Source organism: Myotis daubentonii, chromosome 8 (assembly GCF_963259705.1).
Source record: "Myotis daubentonii chromosome 8, mMyoDau2.1, whole genome shotgun sequence".
Classification (NCBI taxonomy): domain Eukaryota; kingdom Metazoa; phylum Chordata; class Mammalia; order Chiroptera; family Vespertilionidae; genus Myotis; species Myotis daubentonii.
The window spans coordinates 13,524,271-13,542,933 of NC_081847.1; the positions used below are offsets into that span (position 1 = coordinate 13,524,271).

Here is an 18,663-nt window from a genome sequence, read left to right on the forward strand (position 1 = left end):
TCAGAATTTGGCTTTGAGCTGTTCCAATGTATGAAATAACAAAGCACATGTCATTTAAAAAGCTGCTGTTGCTTAGTAATACAGAGTTGTACTGGATTTTGTGTATAGCATTTCAACATATTTGGCCTATTACATATTTTTTCTATTTAGTTAGTGCTAATTTAATTTCTTTGAACAGTATTCTGTAGTATTGAGAGTAAAAGTTTTTTGTTAAACTCATTCCTAACTTTTATTATTTTTTTACTTATTGATTGATTTGAAGAGAGACATCTCATTGTTGTTCCACTTGTTTATGCATTCATTGGTTGATTCTTGTATGTGCCCTGACTGGGGCTTGAACCCATAACCTTGGCATATTGGGATGACGTTCTAAGCAACTGATCTACCGGGCCCGGGCCAGACATATTTTTTAAACTGTTTCATTTGCTTCCCTGGTTGTATCATCTGTATTGCACAATGTTAACAAAATAAAGCTGGGATACTTTTCAATAAGTCAGCCATGAGTTTTGGTAAACACAAACTGAAACAAACACATAGGAATGATAAAGATGGCCAAATTTTCTTTTAAGAACTGATATTCTATATATTTTGCTTGATTATGCATGTGCAGAAAATTGTCCAGTTTTTTTAAGTGGTAGGTCTAATTGTTAGAGATCGTATTATTGACTCTGTTCTTTGACATGTCATTAGAATATTCATATATTCAATAAATATTTATTCAGCAAAAAAACACACACAAAAAAACAAACAAACAACAACAACAACAAAAAACCAGAGAATAGACTGACAGCTATCAGAGGGGAGGGATTTCGAGGTGCTGGGTAAAATAAAGGTGACAGGGTTAAGAAAAACACGCGCTCACAGACACAGACAACGGTGTGGTGATTACGGAGGGAAAGGAGAGGATGGCACACAGAAGAAGGTAGGCAGGGATAAATGGTGGGCGTGCGGAGACTGGACTTGCGGCACACAGATGATGTGTTGTGGAGTTGTGCACGTGAAACCTCTGTGATTTTATTGATGGGTGTCACTCCAATAAATTCAATACACATTTTTTAAATTCCCAGGTGTTCTGGAGCAGAAGATTGCTGACAGCTGCCACGGTGTTAGGTGTCCAGAGAAGCTTAGCTAACCAGGCCTCCCCTCCGAACACCTGCACAAAAAGGGGGTCAGAATTCAAAAAGGACCGGGATTCCTCCCTGCTGATCAAATCTTGTATAAGTAAACCATTCATTCACTCGTGCAATCACCCAGCACAAACTAATTCAGGACCTGAATGTGCAGACACTGGACTAGTCAACCATGGCTTTGACCACAAAGAGGGTGGATAAGGCTCCATCTCTCAGGGATGGAGAGAAGCATCCTGGTGGAGAGAAGCATATGATAAACACACAAATGAATGATATCAACTCCATTCACTGAAGAGGGCTAGGAGTTGCAGAATGCTTTAGAAGATTGAAAAACCGCCCTGGCTGGTTTGGCTCAATGGATAGAGCGTCGGCCTGCGGACTGAAGGGTCCCAGGTTCAATTCCGGTCAAGGGCATGTACCTTGGTTGCGGGCACATCCCCAGTGGGGAGTGTGCAGGAGGCAGCTGATCGATGTTTCTCTCTCATCGATGTTTCTAACTCTCTATCCCTCTCCCCTCCTCTCTGTAAAAAATCAATAAAATATATTTTAAAAAAAAAGATTAAAAAACCACACTCGGTTGCAAACAAGGAATATTCCTGTGAGTTTTGTGTATAAATGGAGTGTTTAAGCACTCCACAGCCCTTTGCCCTTGACTTTCCTTGCCCTGTAACTTCTAGTGTTGTCTCCCTGCTTTAAAAACAAACATTGGTTGTAGAACTTTCAGGTTTCCCCCGTTCTGGGTGGGGTAGCATCTGGCCCTGCTCAAGCTCCAGTGTGGCCTCAGTTGGCAGCACAGATGCTCTGCACCTCAGTTTCCCCCTCCAGCCCTAAACCATTCTAAATGCCTTTAGGCTGGAAGCCCAGGACCCTCTTCTTGAGTTTGGCATTTTTGGCTGACACTGGCCATCACCATGGGAGATAGCCAGAAGGACCCCTTCTTCTGCTCAGCAGGCCCCCACTCTGGGTTCCACTCCTGGGCCTCTCTGACAAGAGCTCTGTTTATAGAAACTAAATCACCTGCTTAATAAACTCAGTTTATTAAAACTACCTAAATCATCCTCCCGAATAGAATTCTTGACTTGCCCATGGTTGCTGCCCAAACCACATCTCTGAGGCAAATAGGACAAGGTTTATTGCTCCCATTGTCCAGATAAGGAAAACTGAGATTTAATGGACCAACCAACAGAGCCACTCATTTCCAGGGCCTCCTCCTCCTAGAAGCTCTCCTCACCACCTGGGTCCAGAAGTAGGGTCTCCTTGGTCCTCCCCCAGACCCTGCACTAAGGCTCTTTGGGGCACTGGTGATACAGTGGGATGCACTATGGGACCCCTTCTGCACACTCAAGTTGACCTAGGCTTCTGTGCCCAGGGCACTAGGACCCCAGGCCCCCCTGCCTCTGGAGATAGGCCCTCCAGGGCTGCCTGCAGGGGATAAGCCAGGCTATTTTTATCACTTCCTTCCTCCCTCTCAAGCAGTGACCACCATCAGCTATTTACATAGAACTGCCACCTCAGCCTCAACCAGGACAGTTCAGGTCACAGAAAGGGGAACTGGACTGCAGGCCTGGAAGGTAAGAAGCCCCCCTTATTACCCAGCACTGCCTCCCACACCAGGGATTCCTCCCAGGTGGTGAGGAGGTGGGCTGTCAATTCTTACTTCTATGCCCACTTTTGCTCTCCCTTTTAGAAGATGGCGTTGGGTGCGGGCATTCACTCTGAGACACCTGCTCCTTGGCTAAGTCAAGATTCACTGGTTTATTCAACGAATAGTCATTGGGAGTCTGCCATGTGCCAGGCCCTGGGGGTTGGAAAGAGCTTGCCTTCGAAAGGGGGGCAAACAGTGTGGAGGCAAGGCAGTGAATCAGGCAGAAAACTGGGGCTCATGAGGCCTGAGTTTGAATCTGGTTTCTGACACAGGCTATGGAGTGACCCTGCACAAATCTCTCTTGTCTCTGGGCCTCAGTTTCCCCAAGCCCGGCTGAGGGGCTTGCAGAGGGAGCTCCTTCTGGGTTCCCTTCCCGCCCCCACCTCAGCATCCTTGTGCTGGTACCACATAAGGGTTCACTTCATCACGGCCAGCTGTTTGGAATTGGTGGGGTGAGGTGTGGTCTGTGAAGGCCACACCTTTGGCCTAACCCCAGGCATAGGCAGGGAGGCTGGGAGCAGCCTTTCCCAGCCCTACGGGTGGAGGACCAGGACTGTAAACCACGGAGCAGGGACCTGCTCCCCCAACCTCCTGAAGTCCTGTCCTCTTCCGAAGTCACCCCCACTCCCTCCCCTACTGTCTTGCCTTCCGAGTGTTCAGTGAGGGTCAGCCAGGCCTAAGTTGTGCACAGTTCGGTTCCTTCCGTCTTCACAGCTGCAATTTCACAGGTCAGATACCATTGTTCCTATGGTACCCGCTGGTTCTTGGGATGGGGTGCAGGCTACCCAACCCTCCTTCACCTCACAGCCACTCTCCCCACAGCCAGCTTGAACAATGCCTGCCTGGGGAGCCCTGTTCCTGCTCTGGGCTGCCGCAGAAGCCACAAAGGACTGCCCTGCACCATGCACCTGCCAGGCCCTGGAAACCATGGGGCTGTGGGTGGACTGCAGGGGTCGAGGGCTCACATCCATGCCTGCCCTGCCAGCCCACACCCGCCACCTCCTGCTGGCCAACAACAGCCTTCGTTCTGTGCCTCCCGGCGCCTTCGACCACATGGTCCAGCTGCAGACACTCGACGTGACACAGAACCCCTGGCACTGTGACTGCAGCCTCACCTACCTGCACCTCTGGCTGGAGGACCACACACCAGAGGCCCTGCTGGACGTCCGCTGTGCCAGCCCCAGCTATGCCACCCTCCACCCACTGGGCCAGCTCACAGGCTATGAGCTGGGCAACTGCGGCTGGCAGCTACAGAAACCTTGGGCCTATCCACGGGTCTGGTGGGATGTGGCACTGGTTGTTGTGGTCATAATGGGCCTGGCTCTCTTGGCAGGTCTACTGTGCACTGCCAGAGAGCCCCTGTTCCTAGGGTCGTTCTTCAGGCCAAGCGGCCAGGCCTGAGCCCCTGTCCAGACTCCACCAGCCCTGATCAGCCAGTTCCACCAGTAACTTGAAATAAACTGGCTGCTCAGCCATTTTGTCCAAACTCAGATATTTTATTTTTCCCTCTCAGTACCTTATGGAAACCTGGGTTCATTTTTTTTTATTACCAGATATCAACTGGTGCTTTTCTGTCCCCCAAGTTCCTAGTAGAATGGGCTGTCCCACTTCCTTCCAACCAGCCACCTGCAATTCCACAATTTGGACATCCAGAGCCTTTCCCCAGTGCCTGCAGGTCCCGGGACACCAGTTCTCACACCCTCCCTTCTCTAGTAGTACCAGCTTCCCACATGGACCATCCTAGGCAGCCCAGGCCAATTGCACATCAAATTCCAAAAATAAACCCAAAACCAAAAACAGCTTTATCTCACAACACAGCAGTGAACAGACAGGAAGTACTGACGAGGGCCTGGTCATCTCTGCAACAGACATACACTGAAAGGCACTTCACCATTCCCAAATGGCCTTGGCGCTCTGGCCCTGAGGCCATCTGGGCTCACCTGGCCCCATCTCCCGCACTAGTTTCTCTCTCCTTTATTTCCCCTCTCCCCTCTTCTTCAGAAACAAAACATCAGAGTACTCCATTTCTCATGGAAAAAACTCCCCTCCAAAGTGCTGACATCAGACACCTGCAAACTCTGGGGTCTCACTTCTACCCCATTCAACAGATTCTTCAAACAAGACGCTTCTCTCCCTCAGAGGAATTCTGGTGCCGAGGAGTGAAATCAAACTTTTCTCCGCTGTGCAAGCTAACGTTTAGGTCTGTTACAGGCCAACCCAAATCAAATATAATTACACCAAGGTCCCTCCCTCTAGGAGTTCCATGGGGTGGTCCCATGGCTCAGAAGGTGCCACCAGGAAAGCCAAGTGAGCATAGTGTGCCACTGAAAGGCACCGGTAACAGAGGTGAGGCTGGAACAGGACCCCCAAACTGAGGACGAGGGTTGGACAGTAGGGAGTTGTGGACACTGTGGCAAATCAGAGAGCCCATGTTCCATCCGAAGAGGTCCAGCCAAATGCTGCCGTGTGGAGATGTGGACCTAGCTGCCCTGTATTCCATTCTTCTCGAGAGACTGGAAATCTAGATTTTTATGTGAAATCTCTGAATTTGTCAACTTTTTTTTTTTTAATATATTTTATTGATTTTTTACAGAGAAGAAGGGAGAGAGATAGAGAGTTAGAAACATCTATGAGAGAGATCAATCAGCTGCCTCCTGCACGCCCCCCAGTGGGGATGTACATGCCCTTGACCGGAATCGAACCTGGGACCCTAGAGTCCACAGGCCGACGCTCTATCCACTGAGCCAAACCGGTTCGGCGAATTTGTCAACTTTTGGCAACTAAATGAAAATTTTAATTGTTCTATCAATAGGGCAAATATAACACATATTATCAACTCGACAGAGTCCACAGCTGAGAGTCTGTAATTCGTCTGCATTAGGCATCGGCTGAACCACTGCTGCCTAATGACAACAATGGTAAAAGATGGCATCTGCCTAACTGGTTTGGCTCAGTGGATAGAGCGTCAGCCTGCGGACTGAAGGGTCCCAGGTTCGATTCCGGTCAAGGGCATGTACCTTGGCTGCAGGCACATCCCCAGTAGGGGTTGTGCAGGAGGCAGCTGATCGATGTTTCTCGCTCATTGATGTTTCTAACTCTCTATCCTTCTCCCTTCCTCTCTGTAAAAAATCAATAAAATATATTAAAATAAATAAATAAAAGATGGCATCTCCTGATTGGGCACATTGTAGGTGAAGGCCCTTACAATGCACCCTGTAAACACCCCGAGGGGAAGATACTGTTCTCTCTGCAATGTACAGAGGAGAACACAGCTCCAGGGGCACCAGCAGTCACTTCATAGGCATGATCCCAGACAGGTCCCCTTCCACATCTGAAAAGTGCTCCCTTAGGAACTTCCTGCGCTCCCTGGAACTAAGCCTCTTCCGCATCCAAGTCCCCACAGGGATGTCCATACATTCTGCCACTTCTCCTTCCTGGGGCCAACGTGTGCAGCCACAGGTCTGGTGCAATGACTAGTATAGGCCTTGATCCTGTTGACTGAGTGGCTTGGTCCAGTGAGAACCTGTTAGGAGCCTGGGAAGCCCTGCGTCACCAATGCAGGTGATGATTCCCCTGAGGGTGGAAGGCGTGAAGGGAACCTCAGTGGCCAAGCAGGAATTTCCCAGGTAAATAGAGAATGGACACAAGAGCCCTAGGAAAACCGCCCTCTGGGGACGCGTATTTACCATTTCCATCATCCCCACGTTCTCTATTTCAGGCCAGCAAGGCTTCCACCACAGAACCACCCACCCCACAGCCACCACCCCCATCATCAATGTCTCCCCCCACCGCTGTCCCCTTTAGGACACAGTCAGCCACAGAGCCAGCTCTCCATGACCACTCACACGGTCTCCCCTCCCTGAGAGCCAACCCCGTACGGAGTCACCCTTGGGATGTCGCATTAACACCGCCCTTAGTACCCATCGTGGCTCGCACGCACACCAGCATCACATCTGCCTCCTCTCCGTTCTCTCCATCACAGCCACAGACATTAGCCCAGCCGTGGGCAAACTGCGGGCCGGATCTGGCCCGTTCGGCTGTTCTATCCGGCCAGCGGAGCTGAAAGAGCAGAGGGTTCTCTTGCTCTCCCCTCTGCTCCTTCACCAGCAGCAGTGTTAACATGGCAACGTCGGGAAACACGGCCGCAGCTCCTTCTTCTGAGTGGGCGGATTTATATCCACCCATTCAGTAGAAGGAACAACCTCTCAGTCTTCCAGAGGCTCCTTGTAATGCCCGCGGACGCGTCTCCCGACATCACCCTGGGAATGCGTAGACACGTTATCGTGGTGATGTAGGGAGACACGCCCCTGGAGAGCACAGTATCAGAGCCTTTCTGAGGTAAGATTAAGAGCTCTACTCAAACACAATTTTTTCCTGTTCCCACATTCTGTACATCACAATGACTTGTTAATAAAACAACAAAGACTTTCAGCTGTAAAAATGCGTGCCACAGGGCATTTGTGTTAACATGCACCACTGCACATTAGCATCAACGCAAACATGATGGAAACCTGTGTACCCTGCATTAACCCTAGCTGCGCTACATTGCAGTACTGCACCACACTGCAACGGCAGCACGGCTAGTGTGAACGAACCCTAATTCAGTGGGTCAAACAAAAAGATTGTATAGAAATGTGATGAACTAAAGATTTTATTACAAAACCGCTTAATTTCAGGGTTTCAGAAGTAATTGGACAAATGAAAAACTGAAAATCAAATGTTCATATCTAATACTTGGATGAAACCCTTTCCTGGTAATGACAGCCTGAAGTCTTGTACTTACGGACATCACCAGATGCTGGGTTTTCTCCTTTGTAATGCTCTGCCAGGCTGTCACAGTAGGGGTATATATATAAATATCCTGCCATTTCCAGCTTTTAATAAGAAAAACTGCTGCAATGGGCATTTAAAAGTGGCACTTGGTTGTTTTTATAGAGTCCAGTGGATGCAATCTGACATTGATAATGGGCTCTTTCACACTATGTGCACTGCGGCTGTTTTTTGCCAGTAATGGAAGTGCTAGTGGTAACTACTGGTTACCCATGTTTTGCACTGCCCTAGCACCTCCCATACAAGTGTGTCTGGAAGACACAGCAATGTGCAGCTATGTGTGTTACCATAAACAAAGGGCCTGTGTGAAAGATACACAGGTTTCCTATGGAGGAAAGGGGTTGTTCTCTATGGTCAGAGTGTGCCTCTGTCCCATGTCTGAACTTTTCCAGATGATTTTGTTATATATATATTTTTTAGAAGACCAAAATGTAATAGTAGAGCAAATTTAATCACTTGTTTTTATACTTTACTGTCTTATTTTAGTAAAGAATTTAATAAAAGAATGGTACTGTTGGTTTTAGCCCAATATTAAACATGAGTGGACCAAAGAAAAGTAAAGTGGACAGTGAATGCCGAGTGTTTAAGAGGGAGTGGACAACAAAATATTTTTTCACCGAAGTCCGATCAATGGCGGTATGTCTGATATGCCAGGAAACACTTGCAGTCTTCAAAGAGTACAATCTCAGCCGTCACTTTGCCACAAAGCATGGCAACTATGCTAGCAAGCAGTCACCTCAAGAACAGGAGGCTACTGCACAGAGGTTGATGGCTCAATTACAGGCTCAGCAAAATGTCTTTCACAGACAAATTGCAATTCAAGAGACACCTACCAAAGCAAGTTTTATGCTATCATTCAAATTAGCAAAAGCTAGCAAACCTCTCTCTGAAGGCAAGTTTTTGAAAGAATGTATGATAGAGACAGCTGGTCTCTTGTGTCCAGAGAGCAAAGGCAAGTTTGAAAAACTCAGCTTATCGCGCAGGACAGTGACTCGTCAAGTGGAACTGATTGATGAAGACTTGGCCAGCAAGTTAAATAGTAAGGCAGAGTTCTTTAAGTTTTATTCACTAGCATTGGATGAAAGTAATGACGTAAAGGACACTGCTCAGCTCTTAATTTTTATCCGAGGGATTAGTGACAGTTTTGAAATTACGGAGGAGTTTTTAGCCATGGAGCCACTGAAAGGAAAATCACGGGGAGAGGACTTGTATGACCGGGTGTCTACTGTCACCAAGAAAATGAGATGATGGCGGTAAATAGGGGGGGGGGGGGATGTCGAGGGAGGGGCGGAGGTGGTAGGGAGGCGGCAAAGGGGGTAGCTCCGGGGGGTGGGGGAGACGGGGACCAGGGCGGCCAGGGAGCCCATTCCAAGACTCGGAGGCGGGGACAGGAGTCTCCGGCTCACTGGCCCTCCCCTTTAAAGAAGCAAAATCCTCACACCCGGTGAGGGGCGACAAAGGCGGCGCGCGCCTCGCGGGCGGGAGGAGCGGCGGCAGGGGGCGGGACCGCGGCGCTGCCGGGCCGGAGGCGCCCGGGGCGGGGCCGGCGGGAGGCGAGAGACCGCGGTCCAGGCGCGCCGGCGCTGGGTTTTGGCGGGGTGGGCGACGACTGGGTTTGGGCAAAAGCCTTGCGGAGGAGGAGAGGAAGGAAGGCTTGCGGGGCGGTTGCGGGAACGGGTCTAAGAATGACATGAGGATTAAGGGGAGAAAGGGTGCGAAGGCAGGAGACAAGCCAGCCTAGGAGGCAGAAAGGAGGCAGGAACCAGGGAGGGTGTTAAGGAAGCCGGGCAAGGAACGAGGTTAGGAAGACCCGGGTTTGGAAGAGGCATCCTGGGCTTAGGTGTAAGAGCAAGGGCTTGAAGGGGAAAGCTTTGCAGGGGATGGTGGTGGGGTGATGGGTGCTGAGGTTAGAGTTGGAAGTGGGCGGCGAGGAGAGGCAGGGCTGGGGTAGTAGTTGGGAGCAGAGGAGAGAGAGTGATTAAGAGCCAGACGTGACGAGGGTGTGAACTAGTGCAGAGCGAGATGAGCTGAAGGATCAGGACTGGCGGTGGGTGGGAACTGCGAGGTTCTGAGAAAGGTAACCGGTTAGTGGTGGGCAATGGGTGTAAATTCTCGGAAGTGCAAGAGGGTGAATGAAACACTGGACTAGTACCAGGTGGAGTTAGGAATAAGAGCGTAGTGGAAGGGTGCAAGGACACAGAGATGAGAGCTAGGGCGTTTATAGGACAACTCGGGGACCAGAAAGGCTGAAAGAAAAGAGAGGACGGGAGTAAGAAGTGATGGCGGTGTGGGACAGGGTAACTGCGGGATGGTGCTAATTGTTGAGGTTCAGCAAGATCCGAGGTGAAAATAGTGAAGAGATGGGGCTGAGAGCGGAGGGTGAGAGGAGCAAGGCAGAGACGGGCCCCGGGATGTAAATGATGAGAAGGGGAGTAAGGGAAGAGAACAGGGTTCAGGAAGGCCAGAGGCATCCTGATGGATGCAGACCTGGGGTATGGTGCCGAGGCGGGGAGTCAGGTGTGCATGTTGCAGGGAGAGACTCCAGAAGGGCTGCCTGGGTCAGGGCACAGAGGCCACAGGGAAGGATCGAGTGTAGGGAGCCTTTGGTGCAGAAGAGGAGGAACCATGGTGAGTGAAAAGAGACCCAGAGGTAGGGGTAAAAACTAAATCGAGTGGGGAAGAGTTCTTTGTTGAGAAGAGAACTGTGTTGAAACTGTCTCGAGTCCTTTTGTCCATAAAAGTAGGAAATTTCAGGAAAAAAAAGAAAGAAAGAAAATGAAGCCGAAACCGGTTTGGCTCAGTGGATAGAGCATCGGCCTGCGGACTGAGGGGTTCCGGGTTCGATTCCGGTCAGGGGCATGTACCTGGGTTGCGGGCATGTCCCCAGTGGGAGATGTGCAGGAGGCAGCTGATCGATGTTTCTAGCTCTCTATCTCTCTCCCTTCCTCTCTGTAAAAAATCAGTAAAATATATTTTAAAAAAAAAGAAAAAAGAAAAGAAAATGAAGCTACCATGGAGTAAACTTGCTAATGTCACGACAGATGGATCTCCAAATTTAACTGGAAAAAATGTTGGACTGCTAAAAAGAATTTAGGATAAAGTGAAAGAGGAGAACCCTAACCAAGATGTTATTTTTCTTCACTGTATTATTCACCAGGAATCATTGTGCAAGTCTATATTACAACTTAATCATGTTGTTAATCCAGTCGTAAAGCTTGTTATTTTCATTCGAGCAAAGGGACTTCAGCACCGTCAGTTTATTAAGTTTCTGGAGGAAACTGATTCGGATCACCACAACTTACTTTACCACTCTCATGTCCGCTGGTTGAGTTTGGGCAAAGTTTTCCAACAAGTGTGGGAGCTCAAAGAAGAGATTGGTGCATTTTTTAAATTAAAGGGGAAGTCTGACGAATTTTCTGAGCTGAGTGACAAGAATTGGCTGTGTGACTTTGCATTTGCTGTAGATATATTTTCACATTTGAATGAGCTAAATGTGAAGCTACAGGGAAAAGATCAGTATGTACATGACATGTACACTAATGTGAAAGCCTTTAAATCGAAGCTGATTTTCTTTTCCAGACAAATTTCAGACAAAGTCTTCACTCATTTTGCCACACTAGCCACACAGAAAGAGACCATCCAAAACGTGAAGAAATACAGCAAATCACTGGATGACCTGCATGCAGAATTCTGTTGTCGGTTTTCTGATGTTGATGAAATTGACCAGTCACTTCAACTGGTGGCCTGTCCTTTGTCACAAAACCCTGAAACAGCACCAGAAGAGGTGCAACTGGAACTCATCGATCTTCAGTCTGACTTTGTCCTAAAGGAGAAATTCAGCTCTCTTGAACTAAGAGACTTTTATGCTTCACTTAATGAAGCCACTTTTCCAAACACCCGGAGGATGGCACAGAAGATACTGGTCCTGTTTGGGTCAACCTATGTTTGTGAGCAGACACTTAGCGTCATGAACATCAACAAAGCCCCTCACAGATCCAGCTTAACTGACGAACACCTCAGATCTATCCTGAGAATAGCCACAACAAAACTAACTCCAGACTTTGATGCATTAGCTAAAAAAGGAGACCAACAACACTGTTCCCACTGAAGTTGATGTTTTAAAGACCAAAAACCTTTCAACCCAGTCTACATTGCCATCTACATCTATGTCCCAGGCATAATTTGGAAGTTGCACTAAAGAAAATGTTTAATTTACTGTTTACACATTTTGTTCTTTTCTATTTGTTTTAGTTTTAAATTATTTTATTATATTTAAGTTTAATTTGAAAGGCTTTTGTACCTTTCCTTTGTTAGGCAATTTTATTTTGCCTTTGCCATCTTCAATATAAGGTATGTTATTGTGCTATGATTCCTCCATTTTTTGAAGTTTCAAATTATAATAATTAGTGTTTACATTCTTCTTGTTAAAATGTTTGAAATGAATAAAACTATTGAAATAAATTTAAAAAAAAAGACCGTACCCTTTTATGTAATGATGTTTACTTTGAATTTATATTAGTTCACACAAACACTCCATCCATGCTTTTGTTCCGGCCCTCCGGTCCAGTTTAAGAACCCATTGTGGCCCTCGAGTCAAAAAGTTTGCCCACCCCTGGGCTAGGGTAAAGGCTAGGGATAGGGTTAAGGATAAGTTTAGGGCTAGGTTTAGGGTTAGTATTAGTGTGGGTTTAGAATTAAGGTTAGAGTTAGGGCAAGTGCTAGGGCTAGTATTAGGGTTAGACCTAAGGTTTGGGTTAGCATTAAAATTAGTGTTAGGACTATAGTTAGGCTTGGATTATGATTAGGTCTATGGGGCTAGGGTTAGTGATAGGGATAAGTTTAGAGGTAGGGTAGCATTAGAGTTAAATTAAAAGCATGGTCTAAGGCTAGATTTAGGGTTAGGGTTAATATTAGCACTAGGGTTAGGTTTAGAGTTAGATTTGTTTAGGTCAGTGGTCGGCAAACTGCGGCTCGCGAGCCACATGCAGCTCTTTGGCCCCTTGAGTGTGGCCACGAAGTTTCAATCGCACTGTACGTGCGTACCTGCACGTGGTATTTTGTGGAAGAGCCACACTCAAGGAGCCGCAATTTGCCGACCACTGGTTTAGGTCTAAGTTTAGAGTTGGGGTTAATATTAAGTTTAGGGTGTTAAGGGTAGGTCTAGTTTAGGGTTAGGTTTACAATTAGGTTTAGATTTAGGACTAGGGTTATATTTAGGTTTAGGGTTAGGGCTAGGGTTAGGTTTAAGGTTAGGGATAGGGTTAGACCTAGGAGAGAGCCTGGGTTAGGACTAGGGTTAGGTTTAGAACTAGGGTTAGGACTGGGATTAGGTATACTGTAAGGTTTAGGTCTAAATTTTGGGTTAGGATTAAGGCTAGGGCTAGGGTATGATTTAGTTTGGTTTAGAATTAGGGATAGGGATTAGGCTGGGCTTCTATTTAGGGCTGTTTGTTACAAGGTACTAGAGGTCTGGTGCATGAATTTATAAATGGGTGGGGTCCAGCTGGCCCACCCTGATGGGGGCCGATTGGGGCCAGACTGGTGGGGGAGAGAGGACGTGGGAGGTTGGCTGGCTGGGCCCACCCCCGATCAAGCCGGTTGGTCAGCTGCAGTGGGTGTCATAGTAACCGGTCATTCCAGTGTTCTGGTCACTGGCTTTTTATATATATACTAGAGGCCCGGTGCACAAAAATTTGTGCACTGGGGGGGGGGCCGTCCCTCAGCCCGGCCTGTGCCCTCTCGCAGTCTGGGACCCCTCAGGAGATAACGACCTGCTGGCTTAGGCCTGCTCCCGGGTGGCAGAGGGCAGGCCCAATCCCTAGGTGCAGCCCCTGGTCGGGCTCAGAGCAGGGCTGATTGGGGAGTTGGGGTGCCACCCCGTCATGCACAGAGCAGGGCAGATTGGGAGGTTGCGATGCCACCCTCAGTCACACTCAGGGTAGGGCCGATTGGGGGGTTGGGGCACCGCCCCCTGTCACACTCAAGGCAGGGTCAATGGGGAGGTTATGGCTCTACCGTAACACACAGAGCAGGGCCCGTGGGGGGGGGGGGGTTTGGGGCGCTGCACCTTGTCACACACAGAGCAGGGCCGATCCGGGGGTTGGGGCGCCACACCCTGTCACACACAGAGCCACAGGGCGATCAGGGGGTTGGGGAGATCCCCCCTATCAGGCACAGAGCAGGGCTGTCAGGGGGTTGGGGCACCTTCCCCTGTCACGAACAGAGCAGGGCGGATAGGGAGGTTGTGGCCCTGCCCCCTCTCACACACAGAGTCGCAGGGCGATCAGGGGGTTTGGGCGCTGCACTCTCTCACGCTGATCCCGGTGCCGGGAGGCCTCGCGGCTCCGCTGATCCCGGTACTGGGAGGCATATTACCCTTTTACTATATAGGATAGAGGCCTGGTGCATGGGTGGGGCTGGCTGGTTTGCCCTGAAGGGTGTCCTGGATCAGGGTGGGGGTCCCCACTGGGGTGCCTGGCCAGCCTGGGTGAGGGGACGATGGCTGTTTGCAGCTGGTCACACCCCCTTCAGGGTGGGGATCCCCACTGGGGTGCCTGGCCAGTCTGGGTGAGGGGCTGAGGGCTGTTTTCAGGCTGGGACTGAAGCTCCCAACCGCTCCTTTTTTTCTTTTTCTTTTTTTATTCTGGGCCAGCTTTAGTTCTGGCTCCAGCTCTGAGGCCTCCGCTGCTGAAAGAAGGTATCTGGTTTGTTTGCGTTCTATAATTGAAACTCTGTATCAACTCCAGCTCTGAGATCCCGGGCTCGCTGAAAGCAGGTTTCTGGGGTTTTGTTTAGCTTCTATATTCGTTACAATGTTTCTTAAACTGCAAGCTCAGAGGCCAGCAAGGCAGGCAGGGAACGGGGAACGTTGGACTCCTCCGTCACTGAAGCAAGCAAGCCTCATGTTAGTTTCAAGCTGCCTGGCTGCCGGCCGCCATCTTGGCTGGCAGTTAATTTGCATATCTTGCTGATTAGCCAATGGGAAGAGTAGCGGTCGTATTCCAATTACCATGTTTCTCTTTTATTAGATAGGACTAGAGGCCCAGTGCACAAAAATTTGTGCACTGGGGGGGGGTCCCTCAGCCCCACCTGTGCCCTCTCACAGTCTGGGACCCCTTGGGGGATGACCATCTGCTGGCTGAGGCCTGCTCCCCAGGGGATTGGGCCTAAGCTGGCAATCAGACATTCCTCGGGCAGCCCGGCAGCCCTCGGGGGATGTCCACTTGCCAGCGGGGAGCAGGCCTAAGCTGCAGTCGGACATCCTAAGCGCTACTGAGGAGGCAGGAGAGGCTCGCACCACCACTGCTGTACTGGCAGCCATCAGCCTGGCTTGTGGCTTAGTAGAGCTCCTCCATGTGGGAGCACACTGACCACCAGGGGGCAGCTCCTGCATTGAGCGTCTGCCCCCTGGTGGTCAGTGTGTGTCATAGTGACCAGTCATTCCCAGTCTTTCTGCTGTTAGGGTCAGTTTGCATATTACCTTTTTACTATATAGGATAGAGGCCTGGTACATGGGTGGGGGCTGGCTGGTTTGCCCTAAAGAGTGTCCCTGATCACGGAGGGGGTCCCGCTTGGGTGCGTGGCCAGCCTGGGTGAGGGGATGAGGGCTGTTTTCAGGTTACCGGCACCCCCTTCAGGGTGGGGATCCCCACTGGGGTGCCTGGCCAGCCTGGATGAGGGGCTGAGGGCTGTTTTCAGGCGGGCCAAGCCTGCAACTGAAGCTCCCAGTCTCTCCTTTTTTCTTTTTATTCTGGGATTTATTTACCTTCAGTAATTGAAACTTTGTTGCAGCTCCAGCTCCTACCAGGCTGTCTGAAAGCAGGTCTCTGGGTTTGTTTCGCTTCTATAATTGAAACATAGTTGCATTTCGGAGTTGTTGCTTTCAGGCTCAGAGCCGGGTGCAGCAGGCGGGGAACCTTGGCTTCCTCCATCGCTGGGGCAACCAAGCCTCATGTTCACTTCAGCTGCATGGCTGCCGGCCGCCATCTTGGTTGGTAGTTAATTTGCATATCACCCTGATTAGCCAATGGGAAGTATAGCGGAGGTATGCTTAATTACCATGTTTGTCTATTATTAGATAGGATAGAGAGGCCTGGTGCATGAAATTCGTGCATGGGGGTGGGGGGCCTTCAGCCAGGCCTGCACCCTCTCGCAATCCAGGACCCCTCAGGGGATGTTCAACTGCCAGTTTAGGCCCGATTCCACAGGGATCCCTGCGGGATAGGGCCTAAACTGGCAGTCGGGGATAGGGCCTAAACTGGCAGTCGGACATCCCTCTTGCAATCCAGGACTGCTGGCTCCTAACCACTCACCTGCCTGCCTGATTGCCCCTAACCACTCGCCTGCCTGCCTGATTGCCCCTAACCTCCTCTACCTGTCTGATCACCCCTAACCACCTCTGCCTGCCTGCCTGATCACCCCTAACCACTCGCCTGCCTGCCTGTTCTCCCCTACCCCCCCCCCCCCCCACCACCTTGGCCCCTTCCATGGTGGCTGTCGGCTGTGTGGTTTAATTTCTGGTATCGTTTTAAGGCTAGGTCTACAGTTAGGGTTGTGGGTACAAATAGGTTTAGTTATAAAGATAAAGCTAGGAGTTGCTGCTGAGCCGCTGAACCCTTGTAGGTGGGAAGAAGCATTAGGTGACAAGCTGGTGAGGGAGAGTAGGGGGGCTCTCTTATGCCCTTTTCTTCTATTTTTTAAACAACATTATAAATAAGCCTTGTTGAAACAAGGCCACCAAAAATTTTGGTTGCCTCCCAAAAAAAAAATTGGGAGAGAGAGAGATACCTGTGAACCTTGTAACACACTCCTCAGGGAAAAGCAACTCCCGTTACACTGATGGTGGCTAGTTTCACTCTTTGAATAAAAATTTCCAACTCATTCTCTAAATAGCAGTCTCATTTTCAGAACATATAAGTGGAAGAAAATTTTAAGTTACTCCTTTTTCAGCTTGAATTTACTCGAATATCATTTTTTATCTAGTTCATTTACATATATGCAAATTTTACGGTGGAGGTTTACTAGTTCTAAAATAAGTGGTGATAAACTTCCAGGGTATATTATAAAGGTAAACAATGGCTGTAAATTAAGTGAATAGTCTATAGGAAACCCAAGATGAGTCACTTGATTCTTTCAAGCTCCTGTCAAACCCCATTTTTTCCTTTTCTCTTTTTGCATTTCTACATCACCATAGTACTTTTGTGTTGTTGTTAACCCTCACGCAAAGGTATTTTTCCATTGATTTTTAGAGAGAGAAGAAGGGAGGGGGAGAGACAGAGAGAGAGAGAAACATCTATGTGACAGAGACACATTGATGTGAGAGACACACATTGGCAGGTTGCCTCCTGCACTCGCCCTGACCCTGGCCGGGGATCGAACTTGCCACTGAGGTACTGCCCTTGACTGGAATCAGGCTGACAGTCCATGGGCAGACGCTCTTTCCACTGAGCCAACCTGGCTGGGGCCACTTAGTACTTTTATTTATTTAATTTATTTAAAAAAATATATTTTATTGATTTTTTACAGAGAGGAAGGAAGAGGGATAGCGAGTGAGAAACCGATGAGAGAGAAACATCGATTCAGCTGCCTCCTGCACACTCCCTACTGGGGACGTGCCTGCAACCAAGGTGCGTGCCCTTGACCGGAATCGAACCTGGGACACTTCAGTCTGCAGACCGCTGCTCTATCCACTGAGCCAAGCCGGTTAGGCCTATCCCCTTATGATCTTGACGACTCCCTTTCCCTCAGCAGGAAGTAACTATGGAAGAAATGGCCTCCATCCCTATTCCATAAAACGAAAAGGCTGGAATATTAGATTTGATCAAATAATAGAAACGATACCCTCTCCCCTAGGAAACTGACCTTTAGATCATTTTGCAACTGATATTCCTTTCCACTTAGACCACATTCCATTTGCTAAGACCCCTATCTTTCCACTCCACACTTGCCCAGGATCCGGACCCACTCAGAGAACTCCCCACGGACAAAGCCTGCTTAGGATCCTTTAAAATCTCTGACTCCCCGTCCCTGGGTGCTGGTGCCATTGTGGGGCTCAGCCCATCTGGTATCCAGATGACCGAATAAATGTATAATCCCTTCCCACTTTTGGCCTTGGGCATTCCTCCTTGGGGACCCTAACAGTGCCCACCAATGTAAGAGTAGTATGTGTCTCTCCAGTTTGTTTTTTACCCAAATCCCAGAGTTTTCCCCGCTTTGCTGCCTCTTATCCCCTTGCTCTACCACTAATGGATTTCATGTAACCATCCTTGCCTCTCCCCCTTTTATTCTAATGTATAAAGTAAGCTGTAAAACTGCCATTCTCCAGAACATTTTCTTGAGCCATGGAGATTTTGCTCGCCCACAATGATCAATTTGGCTCAAATAAACTCAGTTCTCTCTAGGTTTGGACATTTTTTCAAAAAAATGTATTTTTATTTACTGCAGAGAGGAAGGGAGAGGGAAAGAGAAACATCAAGGGCGAGAACCATAGATCGGCTGCCTCCTGCCCGCCCCCTACTGGGGATCGAGCCCGCACCCGGACACGAGCCCTTGACCGGACTCCAAGGGGCCCTTAGTGGGCGGGCGGACGCTCTATCCGAGCGAGGGCAGGTTTGGACATTCCTTATGCTCCGTTACTCACGGTGACCCACCACGGCCATCGTCGCAGACTTAGTGTGGTAGACACACAGGTACCCTAACCTAAGGCAAAGGCCCAGTGACGTTTCAGAGCCCCCGCAGCTCCGCGTACTATACACCGGCCCCCCTGCCGCCTGCACGCCTATCCCGAAAAGCCAGCTTCTCCGTCTCCTTCCTGAGCGCCAGACGTCACGATCCCACCACCACCAAGCCCTCCCCAGCCCCGCCCCGGGACGGCAAGAGGAAAAAGAGATTAGGTACCAGCGGATCAGGTAACCACGCCCGTGGTGACGCAGTTACCCGCCCCGGCGCAGCCCGGCGACCTGGGTCCCCAAGCGCCACCGGATCTCGCGCTCCTCCGCCTCTCGCTGGCGTTGGGAAGGGGGCGGGGCAGGGAGGGTCATGTGACCCATAAAGCTCCGC

The 18,663-nt window shown here is 49.5% G+C and overlaps 1 protein-coding gene across 1 annotated transcript; it reads left to right on the forward strand.

Moving 5' to 3' along the window:
- The first annotated feature begins 2,615 nt into the window (after window positions 1-2,615).
- On the forward strand, window positions 2,616-4,262 carry GP9 (glycoprotein IX platelet). Its single transcript, XM_059707531.1, has 2 exons — window positions 2,616-2,701; window positions 3,598-4,262. Exon 2 carries the CDS (start codon window positions 3,610-3,612, stop codon window positions 4,174-4,176), a length of 567 nt encoding a protein of 188 aa, XP_059563514.1. The 5' UTR covers window positions 2,616-2,701; window positions 3,598-3,609; the 3' UTR covers window positions 4,177-4,262.
- Window positions 4,263-18,663: the final 14,401 nt, after the last annotated feature.

Coding starts and splice junctions, on each gene's coding strand:
- GP9 (XM_059707531.1), top strand. CDS start 3,610: ATGCCTGCCTGGGGAGCCCTGTTCCTGCTCTGGGCTGCCGCAGAAGCC.